General features: G+C 39.1%; 1 protein-coding gene across 7 annotated transcripts in view; it reads right to left on the bottom strand.

Annotated features, from left to right (window-relative positions):
- Positions 1 to 19,255, bottom strand: part of Scn8a (sodium voltage-gated channel alpha subunit 8) — a 178,557-nt gene that overhangs the window by 44,378 nt on the left and 114,924 nt on the right. For all 7 annotated transcript variants that reach the window (XM_048802751.1, XM_015493370.2, XM_048802753.1 and 4 more), the window contains 2 exons: positions 12,232 to 12,364; positions 7,175 to 7,413 (listed from right to left, as the gene is read on the bottom strand). In XM_048802751.1, the coding sequence (XP_048658708.1) occupies positions 7,175 to 7,413; positions 12,232 to 12,364 (372 nt within the window). The remainder of the gene's footprint in view (positions 1 to 7,174; positions 7,414 to 12,231; positions 12,365 to 19,255) is intronic.

Raw genomic sequence — 19,255 nt, 5'->3', positions numbered from 1 at the left:
TCAATGTGTGTGTGTGTGTGTGTGGGGGGGGGGCGGGGGGGATAGATTCTACTAGGTGACTATACCTTCAAGAATTTTTCTTATTGTTAGAGACTTTGGTGCTTCCTTCTTGATTTTTTTCAATATGATAATGATGTAAGAAGTGTTAGGTTTGCAGTTTATTGTGCACAAGAATGACTTATTCCCTAGGTCGCCTCCTCCCACTCTTTTACCTGACAGAGCACCTTGTGTTTCCAAGGCCTTCTTATCCTGCAGTCTTATTAAGGTAATATGCAGGTGTCCCCTATGAAAAGATGAATACCCTCTGGCCACATAACAGACTTTTACTGAAAACTATGTTTTTAGAGGGGAGGGTTTTTCATGCAATAGGTTTACAACCATCATAATAATTAGTGCTTGTAATAACTACCTGATCACCAAGTTTATATGTAAAGAAGTTTTTTTTTTCTTTTAGAGAGAGAGCGAGAATTTTTTTTAATATTTATTTTTTAGTTTTCAGCAGACACAACATCTTTGTATGTGTGAGGATCGAACCCGGGCCGCACGCATGCCAGGCGAGCGCACTACCGCTTGAGCCACAATCCCAGCCCACATGTAAAGAAGTTTAAGAGGGCTGAGGTTGTGGCTCTGTGGTAGAGCGCTTGCCTAGCATGGGTGAGGCACTGGGTTCGAGTCTCAACCACACATATTAATTAATTAATAAATAAATAAAGGTCCATCAATAACTAAAAAGAAAATAATAAAAAAAAGAAGTTTAAGAAAAGCTTTGAAGACACAGTCTGAGAATTAAAAATAGTAAAAAATGCTTACATTATAGATGCTGTTTAGAAATATGTTAAATTAATATATAGCAGTCACAAAATAGAAGGACTTGATAGAAACACATGAAAATGGATAAATGGGCTCTTAATTTTTCTATTTGAAGATGCAGTATTGTAAAATGGGAAAAAATTCCTAAAGAGATTCAATTTTGCAAAATCAAAGCTCCTAGTGCAAGCTAAGTATCTGCACATGGAATAGTCCCTATCCCCCAGGTTAAGGCCACGTAGGGACAGCTAAGGAAATGCTGACATATATTTCAACTTTTGTGTAAATCCAGCATAGTTTTCTACATCTAGAAATGTTAGCCTGTTTAACAAATACTAAGCAGAAGCTTGATCTATTATCCCATGGTCTCATGGTGAACATACAGGAAGTGCTCAGTAATAAGCACTAGCTGACTGACCATAACAGCTGCACCAGGAAAACGCTAGTTCTAACAGGGAACTCAACAACTGCAGTTAACGTGGTGCTGCCTGTAACTGGAATGAATGATTCTGGATGCCCAGTAGGAACTGTTCACAACACAGGCCAGCTGCCACATTGCTTTGGCACATGGTATGCTATTAGTTGGGTTGTATGTCAAAATGCATCTGGAACTATTAGTTGTGTGACAGAATTATTTTTTTTTTAAAGACTGAGACAAGTGCTGGGTACAGTGGTGCATACCTATAATCCCAATGACATGGAAGGCTGAGACTGAAGACTGAAAGTTCAAGGCCAGCCTCAGAAAGTTTGAGGCCAGCATGTGCAATTTATCCTGACCCAAATTAAAGAATAAAAAGGGTTGGGGATATAGCTCAGTGGTAGAACACCCTGGGTTCTGTTCCTCGTATTGCGGGGGCGGGGGCGGGGGGCGGGAGAGAGAGAATGGATTTAAAGTTATTCCTACAGTAACACTCTTACTAGCACTGTGATGATTTTAGGGGAGAAAAAGGGACTTATAAGCAGCACATCAGCAACTGCACATAAGTGTCAATCTTGTGATCATCACCGGATATTCACCTAAGAATTTATGTTCTAATACCATCATTCTAGAAGTATAGGAGAGGATCCTTGGGGTCTCTAAGATCCTTTTAAGGTACATGAAGTCCTCCTTTTCTAACTACATGTATTGGAGCCCAAGTGGGATGGCAGGGGTTCAGCTCAGGATGGGGAGACAGTCCTTGAGGAGGCGAGATGTCCTGTAGGGGACAAGCCTGGCATGTGCTATCAGAGCCAGGGAGAGGTGTCCACTTTGGGAGACAGTCCAGTGAGGGCTATCAGAGGTAGGACAAGGAGGGTGACACCATAGGATGTAGCCTAGGATGACTATACCACACAGATAGAGGCCCAAGTAACCAATATTAACTCAGACCTCTGTAGCATAGAATGGGAGGGTGTCCACATTGGAGGGAGGTAGGAGAGCTGGCAGAAAGTAAGAGCTTAAGTATGGTGCAGATGGTGTCTCCAGGGTAGGACACATGAGTAGAGTGAGGAGGAGCTCCTCATAAGGGAAGACCCAACCTGGATATCAGCCCATAGAGGGATGAGGACGGTGTTCACACAGGGAGGTAGTCCACTGCAGGATGTGAGAGCCCAGCTAGGTGAGAGGGATGTGTTCAGCCACTGAGCTAGGTGGAAGGATGGCCTAGAGAACAAGTATGGGGATGTGGAGTGAGGGGAGTGTCCATGCAGACAGGTGTCATCCACTGTCCATGGAGACAGGTAGTAGCCTTAGCAGGCTAAAGAGAGGCAGCCTGGTATGGGGAGCAAGATCTAGCAGGATAAAGAGAGCACCGTACACCTAATGCTGGGGAAAGGCTGCTGTGTGGTGAGAGGCTGTCCGTATGCAGAAGGTCCCCTGGGAGGCATCAGAGTCAAGTGGGATAGGGGAAACAATGATGGCTTGCATGGGCTGTCAGAGCTTGCAAAATGTGGCGGGGGCATCCGTCCACTTGGAAGATACTGGCAAGGATGCTGGGGGTGGAGGCATCAACCTCTGTGCATGCTGAGGATGCCTAGAATGGAGAGTCAGTGCCTGAACATAGTGGGGAGGGTAGCCACACTGTAAGAGGTAACGGTGGCTTTCTGACCAAGTAAGTGTATCAAAGAGAGTAGCAATGAATTTCTTTCTGAGCAAACTAGAAAGTACCTAGTGGGTCCTGGACTAGAACTGGAAGTTACACTATCCTCTCATGGTTGTCAACACATATAGCAAGCTTGCTCTAAATGGCTCATCCTTTACCATGAGGGTTGTATGTTGCTCTAAGCAATAAGCACACCCAGATCAGTTTCAAATATTATTTCCATTAAAAGATCAAGTCTTTTTGAGAAATGGCTGATTGCATTTCCAAAATGCAAAATCAGCCTGCCCAGAAAGCAAGGACATATCAAAAAACAAGGATATAGCAAAGCAAGGATATATCAAAGGACACACAAGTTAATCTACAGGGCCTTCCAATGGTCAAGTTTAAATGTGAAAGTAGATAACATTATTGGATTATAACTCATTGAATAGAACTGAAAACCATGAGTTCATACTGACATAAAAAAAGGAATAACTCAAAAGTTGAGTGAACAGGAAATTTAGATAGTTTCAAAATGTTTGCCTCACAAATACTTATTAATCATAAATGTGAAAAGAGTAACTCTATAGGGAGAAGCCTGGCAGACACTACCTTAATCAAATGATCAAATGAATATTATCAGTAACAGAATAAAGGGAATTTTGTGACACCTAGTAGATACAATGAGAGGAAGGCAACCTAACTTGTGTGATATCCCTATTCAAAGGCAAAACTTACATCTAATCAAGTGGAAGCATCAGACAAATGCAAATTGAGAGAATTCTGCAAAATAAGCGGCCATGTAATCTTCAAAGTGTCAAGGCCATAAAAACAATAAAAGCCTGTGGAACTCTTCTGGGATAGAGAAGATTAAATAGATATGACAATTAAATGCAAAGGGTAATTTGGGACCTGCATCCTTTTGTTATAAAGATCATCACTGGGATCTCTGGCAAAACCTGAAAAGGACCTGAGAATTAGAGTTTGTAATGTAGTAAGATTAATCTCATGATTTTGACGTTATATGATGGTTATGTAGGAGAATGTATTTGTTTATTAAAAAAACTCACACACACATTAAAGTATTTGGGGTGATAAGGCTATGTTGGTAAGTTACTCTTAAAAGTTTTTTATACTGTACTTGAAACTTTTCTGTAAGATTCAGATTGTTACTATAATGCACTAATAACAATTTTAAAATACTCAGATTGTTTAAAAGCAACCTTATAAACTTACTGTTGTATTCATTTGGTTCTAAACAGGCAAGAAAATAATCATTACATTTACCTACTATACAATACAAAGTCTATATAAGTCACATAGCCTCCCTGGGCTTCAATTTTCTTCATAAAACATGGGAATTGAATGGAATTATTTCTAAGATTCTTCCTATGATTAGCATTTTCTCTTTCAGGGAGTTGGTGGAAGAGGCAGAAAACTTCAGTTTGCAGGCTATTCTCATTTTCCCTCAAAAACATCTACGTGATTGATTGTCTAGGGATCAATAGAATTTAACTCACTGTCCCAGGTGCTGGGAAAAGTCTCCTCTTTCCATCCTAAGACAAGCTTGTACCTTGCTTCAACCAAGCTAGTCAACCTCACTTTTTTCCATCCTCTTATTCTTAGATCAAAGATTCTATCCAAATCTCAAAATCTTTGAAAATTCTCCTACTGAATTATATTAATGCAGTTCCTAATATTTACAGGGTACTTTTAACTACCCCAAATATTTTTGAATAGGTTCTCATTTTATCCTCCCAACCACGGAGGAGATGGCATTATCCTCATTTCACAGGTGCAGACCGTTTCTCCACAGAAATCAATGTCTGATTTAAGGTTAAGCAATCTCTAACAGGAACCAACACCCGAATCTTCTGGCTTCTAATTCTGTGTTGTTTTCACCAATTCAGCACTTGTTTTTTCCTTTTTTGTGGTGCTTGGGATGGAACCCAAGGGCCTCACACGTGCTAGGCAAGCACTCTACCACTGAGCCACCACCCAAGCCTCAACACTCATGTTGATTGGCAGCAAATATGTCTTTGAGTTTCTGCTACCATCCAGAAAACACTCAAATGTACGTTTCCTTGAGGTCCAGCAAATACCCAACTTCCTTATCTGACATCTCCACTCAGTGGATAGACACCTCTCAACCAGTACGTACAAACAGAACTCTGGATTTTAAACTCCAAAGATGTTTCTTCTTCAGTAAGCCCCATTTTTCCATCAGTTACTAAACTCTGAATCTAGGCATCACTTATTTTTTCCCTCACTTTCATACCCAGCCCACAGTCTGCAGAACCATTCACTACTCTATTCGGACTATTAACTGTTCAGTCACTGTCCCCTGAACTCTTGCCTTCTTGTTTTAGAACTGGGTTCTGAGTTGGCTTGCCTTGGGAGTCCCTGAGTATTAGCTGCAGACATCTTTTTCTTCACTGACAGCTGTCAGCAAAGTCCTCTGAATGCTCACAACTCTAATTTAGGTGTCATCTTAAGCCTTAGTAGACTTTTAAGGAAGGAAAATAAAAGTTATATGCTAGCCCAGTGCAGAGGCAATAATACTGGTGGTAGGTGAAAAGGCCTCTCAAAATCCCTTTGGTATCATGGACCGATTCTGCCAAAAGCAAGGAAAAGCTCAGACATGGAGAAAAATGCAATGCTACAGAGAAAACACCACTGTCACCACCATCAACAATGAGCATCATCAGATCATGTTTCTTGTTACTAACTCTTGGCTATCTCTGATTGCTGACTGGCTTAAGATGCTGCTTGATGACCAAGGCTTCTAGTCAGTCACACAATGTCCACCACAAAGTCAGTCAGCAGGATTCTAGCACAGTCCCAAGACTGTGTTGTTTCCAAAACTATAGTTTCACTGTGCTGCCCTTAAGAAGCCTGAGCAGTCACTAACCCCAGATATGGAGACTTGGCAAGACCACAGAACCATCTGTGGTGTGTAGCAGGAAACACTACAGGCTAAAGGTAAAAGATCTTTTTGCCATATGTTTTCAGAATGGGAACTAAAAATGATATTATAGAATATCTAATAAATGGTAGGTATTGGGGGATGAGGCTGTAGCTCAGTGGTAAAGCGCTTGCTTTGCACGCGTGAGGCACTGAGTTCAATCCTCAGCACCACATAAAAATAAAGATAATGTGTGTTCATCTACAACTAGAAAATATATATATGTAAAATATTAAAAAAATAAATAAATGGTAGGTATTATAATTAAGGTGGAAGCTCCGTAAGAGAGAACAAAAAAGATGAAACGAATGAATAGGACACTCTAAGAAGAGATCATGCTCCAGTTAAAAATTGGGAGCTAGATATAAACATACCCATGGGCAACCCCAAAGGAATAATAAGGCCCAGATGACCTAGAGGATTCTTTCTAACTCTTTACTGTCCATTAGAACTCAATCAACTCCTGATTTTTGTACCAAGGAAGTAAAACAAATCATCTCTAAATAACAAGTACTCGATTCAGAATACACTGTGTAATCTATTTTTAAAAACTGCAGCTTATTGCATTTGGGAGGCCAAAGTAGGAGGGTTGCAAGTTGTAGGCCAACCTCGGCAACTTAGCAAGACCCTGTCTTGAAATATAAAATAAAAAGGCTGGGGATGTAATTCCATGGTAAAATCCCCTGGGTTCAATCCCTAGTACCAAAATAAATAAATAAATCTGCATTCTTATGAATAATATAATAAATTAAATGTGACTTAAGCTAACATTAAAATAAATTTGGCACAGATCAACTAATAGCAGAAACTGGATGATGGCCCAGAAATTGGACGGAAAGGGGAACCAGCATAGGATTAAAAATTTCCCATAAATAATCCCCACATGGATAAGTAAGAGCTGACAGTGCAGTAAATTTCAGTGCTTAATGCACTAAAGAGCTGCCCTATTTTGTGGTGGTTGTTACTTGAGGTGAAAGGGGAAGTTATTTGCTAGAACAATGCAATGCAGGAATCAATGTGAGAAATGGAATGAGGGAAAAAAAAACCCACAGAAGTTCTTGGCTCAGGCTGCTGAAACCAATCCACTGTCCCATTCTGTCACCATGGTTGGTTTCCTGCCAATAGCTCCTAAATGACGTCTTCAAAGTTCTGTAGAAAGAGGAAACAGCTGAGGGATCACAACAGTGAGCAGAAGTGCTGGTGTCATGGCATATGTGGAAGCATTTGTCTTCCAATTAACTATTACTTTCTTGTCAACTTGTCAACTCCAGTACCAGAAAAAGATGTTCTATAGGCAAAACATGCTCAAATCATCATATCAGGACACAGCACTCTACCTTACCAGATTTCCTACAGCCAAGACGTGCTCAAACTGTGGCGTCATAGGATGGTGCTCCATTGCCATAAAGAGCGTATTTAGAACAATGCAGATGGTGATGGCTAAGTCCACAAAAGGGTCCATAACAATCAAGTTCACAATCTCTTTGAGTTTTATCCAGTAGGGGTGGCACTCCCAGATGAGAAAAGTATTGGCAAATTTATACCAGCATGGTGGACACTTTCTCTGAGACTCTTCCAGCTCTGCAGTAAGAAAAAAAAAAGGCCCCTTAATCAGAGTGAGAAAGCAAAGGGACAATATGATCTCTGAGGTCAGGTCGTTATTATTGTTATTATTATGAGAATAAAGAATATTTAAGTGTTGATATTCCTAAGTATTTCCCTCCATTCTTTCCCTTAAAGTAGAGAGGAGGCATGATCCATGTAAGTCACTTCCCTATCAACAATGATCCAGTTATAATTTATATAAGACCCAACATTCTAGTTACAGTGTAGACCACAGTAGTTAGGAGCTTAGCCTCTGGGGTCTGACTTCTTGGTTCAACTTGCTTCAACACTTACAAGTTGTGTGAACTCAGGCAAGGTAATTGATTTCTCTAGGCCTCAGTTGCCTTGTCTGTAAAACTGAGCATACACTTTTTTTAGGTTCTGGGACTAACTGAGTTGTATAACTCATTTTAAGAGGTTATATGAGTAGGATTAAGGGTTAAAGGAGATGATGCATCTAAAGCAGTCAGCACAGTGCCTGGCACAAGGCAGGTCCTCATTAAATGGTAGGGATTATATTATACATTGTAACAATAAGTTCTTATCAGAGAAGCACAGACCCTAAAGCCAGACACACCTAACTTTAATACTAGCTTAGACATCTGCTAAGTGTAGGACCTTGAGTATGTTGCTTCAATTTGTTGTGAGAATTAAAGGAGTTAAGATATCCACAAAGTGCCTAAGAACACATAGCACAGAGTAAGTTCAATGGAAGCCTTTGCTCTTATTATTATCTTCATCAACAGGATCAGCATTGTCAGCTAGCCACCATGTGGAGTATATCTATTATGTTCTCAAAGAAGCACATACAAGTCACTGCTCCTACCTTCAGTGAGTTTGTAATTCACAGCTGAGTTAGAAATATAATTCATATCCTTAATCCCTTCTTTCCTTTTTCTTTCTCCTTCTCTCTTGCCCTTTCCTACTCTCATCTTTTCCTTCTGTCGTTGTAGTTTTTCTCTTCCCCCCCTTTTTTTTTCCAAATAAGATCTCATAAGCCAAGAACTGCTGGAGTTATAGCAGGATAGGAGCCTGGAGCCCAGTATAGTTGACTTCTTCCTTTCCTGAGACACCTCTCCAGAATCCTAGGTTCTCCTCATACAGATGGAGAAGCTGCTGGACTAGATGGTCTCCATGGTTATTTATGAAGCAAAAGATTAAAAAGAACAAAGGTAGAGAGTCACTCAGCTGGTAGTCACACAGCATAGGTATGAAGACCTAGGTACTAAAGTTCTCCATGAATTAAGTATGAACTGTGTAATACTTGGATTACAAAACCCCAAGGTCCTTGACCTAAGAGGATGCTTTTTAAAAGAGAAAACCTATTAGAATGATAATTCTTAGAAAGAAGGTATTGTTTCTAAAGGATTGGCTATTACAGCTTCCTCCACCCTGCCTAATCCTACTGACAAAATAAAACTCATTGTGGTAATTAAAAAAGAGCTCTCTAACATTGCCCCCCAAAACAAGATGGCAGCCATAAATCAGTCTCCTTTCCCTTTCTCCAACCAGCTGGATGGTGCCCATGGTGATGGCTTTATTTTAGATGGGGTGTTAGTTGGGTGTCTGATTGGCTCCCTGGTTGCTAAGAAAATGGTTGCCTTGGTTTTTCAGATTTAAGGGCCACAGTAAGCGCCACGTGGGAGTTTGCGTGGGAAAGGAAGTCTGTGAAGAAAACTTGCTTTGGCTTCTTCCTCATAGAACTCCCTCCCTTCCCAAGGTAAATTTAGTTTTCTTCCCCAAAAAAGAAAATGAAAAGGTTCTCTTATTTCCATAAATTCTTATAGTACATATTTGGAAATTTGGTTCCGTTTCTTTTTAAATTTCCTCCTTCTCCAAATGTCTGTACCCCGCCAGCACCTGGAGGTTGAAGCCTGACTGTTCACATTTCTGACAGATGACACAGTTGCCATGTTTTACAATGTACTAGGCCGAAAGTCCTTTGAAATAGCAAGAGGGTTTTCCTACACTACCGGGCACCAAGAAGATCCCTACCGGGATATTAAAAATCTCTTATCCACATTAACTGAGAAGAGGAAATCTTCAGGATAATCTTTTATCCCACAGAAACAATGTGGGGTTTAGGAGCTAGAAAAGATTACTAGGTGAATAGGGAGGTTTATAAAATGACCTACAACTTTGCAAATTGTTACTGGCTCCACTGTCTGGATGGTGAACTATCTGGTCTGGAAGAATGGGTTAATAGAAGGGTTAATAGAAGGGAGTGAGGTGTCCAAAGGTCTGTGGGTTTCCCCTATTTTTTTTTTTTTAATATTTTTTCCCTTAGTTGTTGATAGATCTTTTTTTTTTTTTAATATTTACTTTTTAGCTTTAGGTGGACACAATATCTTTATTTTATTTTTATGTGGTGCTGCGAATCGAACCCAGTGCCTCACACATACAAGGCAAGTGTGCTACTGCTGAGCCACAGTCCCAGCCCTCTACTTTGTTTTTTGACATTTTCAGAGAGTTTACTGCAGGTCTCAGCCTGGGGGTACTGGGAATGGTTTTCTGAGAGAGCCTAAGTCCACAAAGACTAAGAGGTTTCTGAAGACAGGGTTTCTCTTAATTCAACAACTTTTTTTTTGATATTGAGGGTGGTTTACCACTGAGCTACATCCCCAGCCCTTTTAATTTACTTATTTTTTTAAAAAAATTTGAGATAGGATCTTACCAAGTAGTTTAGGGTCTTGCTAAATTGCTAAAGCTAGTCTTGAACTTGCAATCCTCCTGACTCATCCTCCTGAGTCACTGGGATTATAGGCTTGTGCCACTGTGCATGGCTCAATTCAGTAACTCTTAAGCACTTGCAATGTGCTCTGCACTAGGGGTATAGTGATGAAAAGTCCCACCCTCACAGAGCTTTCAGACCTGCAGAAAAGTCAGATATCAAACAAGTAACCGCACTGACCCTCAGTGCTTATCAGATGAGTTAAAGAATGAGTAAATAAACAACGGCAGCAACAGTTACAGCCAGTCACTTCTAGGAAGTGTCTGAAACAGTTTACCTGAGAGTAATGCCAAGTCCCATCATTAATTCCTCACTCTTACTTCCCTAGCTACCTTCCACAGCTTTGCTGCTTTGAGAAGTCAGACTACACTATTCTTTGTTTATACCCCACTCCCAGACTTCTGAAATATCCCCCTCTGAAATTTATGGCTCTGCTAGTTATGAATCCTGCTGAGTTTACTTGATCCTAGGAAGTATGTCTGCAATAGGATGGGCTGAGATAGGCAGAGTTTTCTAACTGATTACAGGATTCTAGAATTCTTCACTGTAGTTTCTAGGTAGGTAGGAACCTACTTTTTTGGTTTCAAAAAAAAAATTATTTTAGGGCTGAGGCTGTGGCTCAGTGGTAGTGCACTTGCCTAGTATGTGTGAGGTACTGGGTTTGATCCTCAGCAGCACCACATATAAATAAATAAAATAAAGATCCATCAACAACTAAAAAAATATATAAAAATAATTATTTTAATCTTTGTATTAAAATAACATCAGTTTCCTAACTGAAAGTCTGGGAAGCAGGAATAATTATTCATTCATTGCTGGCTGTTAATGTAGCAACCATTAAATATGGAGGATTGGGCTGGGGATGTGGCTCAAGCAGTAGTGCGCTCGCCTGGCATGCATGCGGCCTGGGTTCGATCCTCAGCACCACATACAAATAAAGATGTTGTGTCTGCCGAAAACTAAAAAAATAAATATTAAAAAATTCTCTCTCTCTCTCTCTTTCTCTCTCTCTCTCTCTCTCTCTCTCTCAAAAAAATATGGAGGATTTGTCAGAATGGTTAAATAGTAATAGATCCTTTTCTTTTCTTTTTCACCCATCTTGCTATTTTGCCTAGGCTAGTCTCAAACTTGGGACTCAGAGATCCTCCTGCTTCCAAGTAGCTGGGACCACTCCAGAATAGTCTGAACATATAATGAGTCAAATGACGATATAGGCAGAATCAATGGGAATATTGCAAAGAAAAACCCAGTCACCGACTTTACCTCTAAGAGGAGCCTGGAATGTACACCAGGCCTGGAGAAAGGGCTGATACTTGCCAGGGGCCCCATGGTCTAAGGGAAAATCCTCAGCTAATCCTCAATCTGTCACGTGTCTGGAGATAACCACCTCAAATAGAGAGTTTGGCACTGACAACAACATCGCTGCAGATGTGCTATGATTCAATAGTGGCTGCTCTTTCCCTGTGGCAGAGTGCCTAAAGTAGAGGGGGTTCAACTTACCTAGTCACACGTCAAATGTATTTATGGATATGTGGGGGTGTTTGAAGAGAGGCAGAATTAGGTGCAATCAAAATGCAGAGTACATTCTTCCCTCAAGAAAACCCAAAAGGGATCTAAGTAATTAAAAGGAAGAGAAAAAGGTGTGGTTTGGGGTAGAGGCCATTAAAAGGAAGAGAAAAAGGTGTGGTTTGGGGTAGAGGCCATGAAGGGGATTCCATCATGTATCTTTTCAGTGCTTGACCCACATTCCCTGATGTCTCACAACACCCCACAGGCTCCTCATGATGCCGATTACTGAGGCTTCCTGAGATTTTCTGGTTCATTCTCTGTTGCTCCTTCAGCCTTTTTACCTGTCTATATACGATGTTGACAGATTTGAAGTACTTGTTTGATTCTCTGCACATCAATTTGTGAAGAGAATTTGTGATACTGTTTTCTACAACCAGTAAGATCTATTCCTAAAACTTGGAGATAGTTTTTGAAAAACTCAGATCAAGGGACAGGGATTATATTTATCATGCACACTACATACTTATATCTCAGCAGCATCACAGGGCACATACCTTCTACTAGTGTATTTGTAACAACACTCATTATACTGTTGATTCTGTCCTTCCGTCCATAGGAGGCCAGTTGGTCCATGGACACTAAAAGAGATCCAGGGCCTTTTTTCTTAATTTCCACCTCAGTTGTTGCCTATAAAAAGATAGCAATAGGGTAAGAAAGATCTGATAAATGTAAGGCTGGGCCTTATTGGATAGATGGTCCAGAGTATGAGCAAGAACATATAATCTTCATTACTTCTTAAATTTATTTTCTAACACCAATTCAGCAATCTAGTCACTTCAAGAATGAAATAAGTTGGCTACAGTTCATCCTTAGTTGTCTAGATAAGACCAAGTCACTTAAGTTATGCAAATCTACAATGAATCCAAGAATCTGGCTGGGACCCAAATACCTCACTTGGTTAATTCCAACCACAGAGTAGAAAGACCAAACCCCCCAGGGAACTACCACTAGGAGTGGACCCTGAGTTTTCTTGTCTAATCTTACATCCATGGCATTTGGCTAGAACTGGTTCACATGATAAAATAAGTCAAATTCACTTTTACCTGAAATTTCACTGAGGCTAAGTTCCTGATCACAAAGAAAATTATGGATATTGTTTCTTCCCTGGGTAGGAGCACCATTACTCTTAACAAATCATCCCTTTCAGAGACCAAATAAGCATTAGCCTAACTAAACATTAGCAAATTGAAGTTATACTTCAAATCTCCTCTGAGCCACTGTAAGAAAAAAACATATGTATATGTATGTGTATATATATATATATGTATATATGTGCGTTGTGTGTTTGTGCGTGCATGTGTGTATGTGTGTATTTTTTTCCTCTTTTTTCCAATTTTGAGACAGGGACTTGCTAAGTTGCTCAGGCTGGCCTCAAATTTGTGGTCCTCCTGTCTCAGCCTCCTAAGTAGATGAGATTACTTACAGGCACGTCCACTATGCTTGGCCTTATTATAATGTTTACTTTGCCACATCACAATTTTATTTTATGAGTTAACGTGCAACGTTCAAATTCCAAACCAAATAAAAGTGAAATAAAAATCATCAAATTGTTATAAAAATATTTGTTAGATGCTTTACCTTGGGCAATAATGGTATAATGGATTATAGGAAAGTTTTTCTTTCTTTTGGATACCAGGGGATTGAACCCAGGGGCACTTAACACTGAGCTATATCCCCATCACTTTTTATTTTTCATTTTGAGACAGGGTATTGCTAAGTTGTTCAGAGCCTCGCCAACTTGCTGAGGCTGGCCTTGAACTTTCAATCCTCCTGCCTCAGCCTCCCGAGACACTGAGATTATAGGTGTGTACCACTGTGCCCAGCCAGAAAGGGTTTCTTATTGTCCCTTATTTATGCTTTTGTGAATATTCTACACCAGATTAGCTTAACACTTAGCTGTCTAGTGACAGCTGTACCATGTCACCTATATGAAATTGTCTGCTCCTTCCGCTGTGAAGGTAAGAGGACAATAAGAGGACAGAGACAGCCACCAGGGGAGAGACATGTTTGTTGAGGCCTCAGAAGTATATGTCTGTCAACCCCAGAATTATCCTAGCTGTTTTGAAAATAAAATAATTCTGGTGAGCTACATTATAGCTCTGTCCCTTATACATATTTAGATTTTAAGGACTGCAAAAAAAAAAAAAAAGTTCCTAGTAGATGACAAGATTTATCTTATTGAAGTGCTTCGTTACACTGTTTTACTGATCCAGACATTTGGTTCCCTCAGGGCCTTGTCTGTTTGGCAGAGCTATAGGAGAAATGGAAAGAAAAAATAACTGATTTCCTTGGGAATTCCCAGCTTCTTATTATACAAACATCTGTATATGTAAGAATGACTTTGTTGGCCTGGTGCGGTGGTGCCCGTCTGTAATCCCAGTGGCTCAGGAGGCTGAGGCAGGAGGATCGAAAGCTCAAAATCAGCCTCAGTAAAAGTGAGGGGCTAAGCAACTCAGTGAGACCCTGTCTCTAAATACAAAACAGGGCTGGGGATGTGGCTCAGTTGGTCGAGTACCCCTGAGTTCAATCATGGTACCAAAAAAAAAAAAAAAGGTGGGGGGCTCGGGATGTGGCTCAAGCGGTAGCGCGCTCGCCTGGCATGCGTGCGGCCCGGGTTCGATCCTCAGCACCACATACAAACAAAGATGTTGTGTCCGCCGAAAACTAAAAATAAATATTAAAAATTTCTCTCTCTCTCTCTTAAAAAAATATTAAAAAAAGGGACTTTGTTAATCATTGTCTCAAATCATAAGATAAACAACTTTTTTCCTTTATTTTTTTGTGATGCTGGGGACGGAACCCAGGGCCTCGCCTTCCACATTCAGTAAGCTAGTACTCTACCATTGAGCTACACATCCTGCCCCAGAAGATACATTTCCTAGAGAAGCCACTTTTGAAAGAAATTTCAGCCTGATATTCAAGACATTTAATAAATCGAATTCAATTACTACATTTAAAAAATGATAGTCATCTAAAAATGAACACAGAAAGGCTCTAAACAATAGACATTTTTTTTTTCTGGCATTGTACTGATTCTAGATTTTTACTGAACTACCCTTTTGTAAATCTGTTACATGGTAGATAATTTTCACAATGCTGACCTCCACAGTGTTATAAGAGCTGCCAAAACAGTTGACTCATCAAGGAATATGAAGTTGCTTTTATATGGTTTTTGTACTAAGCATATCTTACGGGTTTTCTGGGCTGGCTGGCTGGCTATAACAAGATATAAATTCTTAGGATTTATCATCATCAACCTTAAAAAACAAAATTCATGAAAACAGAGTCTAAAAGACCTATTTAAACATTAGATTATCATTTAATAGTCCTTACTGGAAAGCTAAAATAATCCTTACGCTTAATACTAAGACGGAACAACTATACAACTATTATGTATATATTTTGATGTTAAATGAAAATAAACTATAGCAGGGATACATGGAGATAATGTCTGCAACATTAAAATTTGCTTTGTAACTCCCTTATAGAATACATTTTAATTTTCAAAAAAGAAATAAGTAAAAGACACCAAGAAAAAAAAAGTTCAAAACCCATGCTTGGGTAATTTTATGGGTAAAAAATTCATATGTACTCTTTCTATAAAACAAGAGCATTTGGAATAGATTCAAATAACTGGTTCATCAAAGTCTTCTGGGAACAATAAGATATTTAGAAAAAGTCCCACAACAGATTTCTAAAAAATCCATGTTGCAAAGAAGAAATCACAAGGGAAATTAGAAAATATTTAAAATCAATGATAATGAAAACACAATACATTAAAATTTATGGGATGCAGCTAAAGTAAAGGCTAGAGGAAATTTTATCACTTTAAATACTCACATTTGAAAATAAAAAAAGGCATAAAAATCAATGCTCTAAACTTCTATTTTAAGAAAGCAGAAAAAATTAAATTAAATCTTAGTAAATAGATAAAAGGAAATAATGAAAACAGAAAATTAATGAAATAATAAATTGATAAATAATAGATAATAAAAAAGTAAAATATTGGTTTTTTGAAAAGATTAATAAAATCATAATTCCTATAGCAAGACTGGCCAATAAAAACAGAAAGAAACACACATTATCATTTTCAGAAAGGAAGAAAGGATATCACTATAAATCCTACAGATATTTAGCTTTGTGCCACTTCATCTTAAGTGAAATGGTCAAACTACTCAAAATATAACTATCAAAACTGATACAAGAAGAAACAGAAAATCTTCATAGCCCATTAATAATTTAAAAACCTTACTACAAAGAAACCTCCAGCCCTAGAGGGCTCTACAAGTGATTTCTATGAAACATTTGTAAGAAATAATACTAATCTTACACAAATTCATTCAGAAAACAGAGGATAAGGATATTCACTTGCTTAATAAAGTGAACATAATCCTGATATCAAACCTGACAAAAACAGCACAAGAAACTGTTCTCATAAACAGAGGTTTAAAATCCTTAGCAAAATATGAGTAAACAAAATCCTGCAATATACACAAAGGATAATACATGATAATCACAAACAATTTACCCCAGGAAAGCAAGGTTAGTTTAGAGCCAGAAAAAAAGTCAATGTCATGCATCACAATGACAGAATAAAAAAGAAAATGAATTTGATCACCTCATAAACACAAATGAACAGCACTGAACAAAATTCAATACCTCTGCATAAAATTTCTCAGCAAGCCACAAATAGCACATAGTAGTTTCAACCTGATAAAAGATATATATGAAAACCTATAGCCAACCAATAGCCAATGCTCATGGTAAAACATTAAATCTCTTCTCCTTAATATTGGAAATAAAGAAGATGTCTGCTTTCATCAATTGTGTTCAATTTTGTATCTAATATCACAATGAACGCAATAAAGCAAAAATAAATAAAAACAATTATTTAAGTTGTTATCCACAGGAAATATTACTGTGTATGTAGAAAACTATGCAGAATTTTCCTAAAATAAAAAACCTCTGAATTTAATAAGACCAAATGTTATAATTTACTAAGGTCACATGATGCAAGATTAATATACAAAAATCAACTGGTATTTCTATATTGTGGCAACAAACACTTGAAAAATCAAGTTTTTAAATTATACCTTTTGTGAAACAAGGAATAAATCCAATGAAAGATGTGCAAAACCCCCCATTATGAAACTAAGATTTTGTTGTGAGAACCTTGAGGACACCTAAATAAATGAAGAAATACACCACCATTCATAGATTTTTAAGACATTAGAATTAAGATGCCCACTCTCCCCAAATTGATCTACAAAATTCTAAGTTTTTTGATAGAAATTAAAATTCTAAAATGTATAAGCAACACTCCAAGGCTCTACAATAGAAAAATAATCTTTAAAAATGATTTAGAATAGCAAAATTATTTCTTTTTTTAATATTTATTATTTTTTTAGTTGCAGTTGGACACAATACGTTTATTTCACTTATTTATTTTTATGTGGTGCTGAGGATCAAACCCAGTGCCCCGCACATGCCAGGCGAGCACACCACCACTTGAGCCACATCCCCAGCCCGCAAAATTATTTCTTAAAAGTTTTTATCCGAGGCCTAGCGGGCCTGCCGGCGTGGTAGACACATAGCCCCAATTGGAGGAGGGGCGGAGCAGAGCCGCCTCTCACGCATGCAAGGTGGGCAGACCTGCGACCAACCATCGAAGCAGGGCCAGCGGCCCGCCAGAGTGGTAGACACATCGCCCCAATTGGAGGAAGGTCCCAGCTGCCGCCCACAAGGTAGGCAGACCGCCCGTCCCGGAGAAGGGGCCCGGCGGCACGCCGGCCTAGTTGAAAGATCACCCCAATTGGAAGAGGGGCACAGCCGCCGCCTGCGCCTGCAAGGTAAGCAGACCTGCAACCTGGAGAACAGGCCCAGCGGCCTGCCAGCGTCTTAGACAGATCATCCCTATTGGAGGAGGGGCCCAGCCGTTGCCCGCAAGGTAGGCAGACCACGAGACCTGGAGAAGGGGCCCAGCGGCCCGCGGGCGAGATAGACAGATCACCTCAATTGGAGGAGGAGCACAGCCGCTGCCCGCCCCTGCAAGGGAGACTTTGCAACTATACAAGAGCAATATAAATATATAGGGGGAAAATTCAATAACACAACAGTTTCACCAAGCAGAAAGAAACGTGAGCAGTATGAAAAGACAAGGAAAGAAAGGACCACAAGCAATGCAGGTTAACTCAACTTTAGAAGAGGTAATATCTGCAGCAGATGGAATGTCAGATAAAGAATTCAGGATTTACATGCTTCAGATGATCTGGAGTCTCAAGGAAGACATTAGACAGCAAAATCAGACAATGAAAGATCACTTCAACAATGAGTTACATAAACAAATCCAAGAAGCAAAAGATCAACTATATAGGGAGATGGAGGTTATAAAAAACAAACAAACAGAAATCCTAGAAATGCAGGAAGCAATAAACCAACTTAAAAACTCAAATGAGAATACTACCAGCAGAGTAGAACACTTAGAAGATAGAACATCAGACAATGAAGACAAAGTATTTCAACTTGAAAAGAACATAGACAGCTCAGTGAGACTGTTAAGAAACCATGAGCAGAACATCCAAGAAATTTGGGATAACATAAAGAGACCAAACTTAAGAGTCATTGGGATACAGGAAAGTATAGAGGTCCAAACCAAAGGAATGAGCAATCTGTTCAACGAAATAATACAAGAAAACTTCCCAGACTTGAAGAATGAGACAGAATCCCAAATCCTACAAGCCTACAGAACGCCGAATGTGCAAAATCATAAGAGATCCACACCTAGACACATTATAATGAAGATGCCCAACATACAGAATAAGGAGAGAATTCTAAAAGCTTCAAGAGAAAGGAAGCAGATTACATTTAGGGGTAAACCAATCAGGATAACAGCTGATCTTTCAACACAGACTCTGAAAGCTAGAAGATCCTGGAACAACATATTTCAAACGCTGAAAGAAAATGGGTTCCAACCAAGAATTGTGTATCCAGTGAAATTAAGCTTCAGGATGGAAGATGAAATTAAAACCTTTCCACAATAAACAAAAGTTAAAAGAATTTGCAGCTAGAAAACCATCTCTTCAAAACATCCTCGGCAAAACATTACAGGAAGAGGAAATGGAAAATAACAATGAAAACCAACAGTGGAAGGTAGTACAGTAAAGGGAAAAATAATCAAAGAGGAAAAACAAACCATGTTAAGTAATATAAATAAACAAATATGGCTGGAAGAACAATCCATATCTCAATAATAACCCTAAATGTTAATGGCTTAAACTCACCAATTAAGAGACACAGGCTAGTAGAATGGATCCAAAAAAAAAAAAAGATCCAACAATATGCTGCCTACAGGAGACACATTTGATAGGAAAAGACATACACAGACTGAAGGTGAAAGGTTGGGAAAAATCATATCACTCATATGGACTTCAGAAACAAGCAGGAGTGTCCATACTAATATCAAATAAAGTAGATTTCAAGCCAAAGTTAATCAAAAGGGATAAAGAGGGACACTACATA

This window comes from Marmota marmota, unplaced genomic scaffold (assembly GCF_001458135.2).
Source record: "Marmota marmota marmota unplaced genomic scaffold, marMar, whole genome shotgun sequence".
In the NCBI taxonomy this organism is placed as follows: domain Eukaryota; kingdom Metazoa; phylum Chordata; class Mammalia; order Rodentia; family Sciuridae; genus Marmota; species Marmota marmota.
This window is presented reverse-complemented; position numbering and strand designations above follow the sequence as displayed.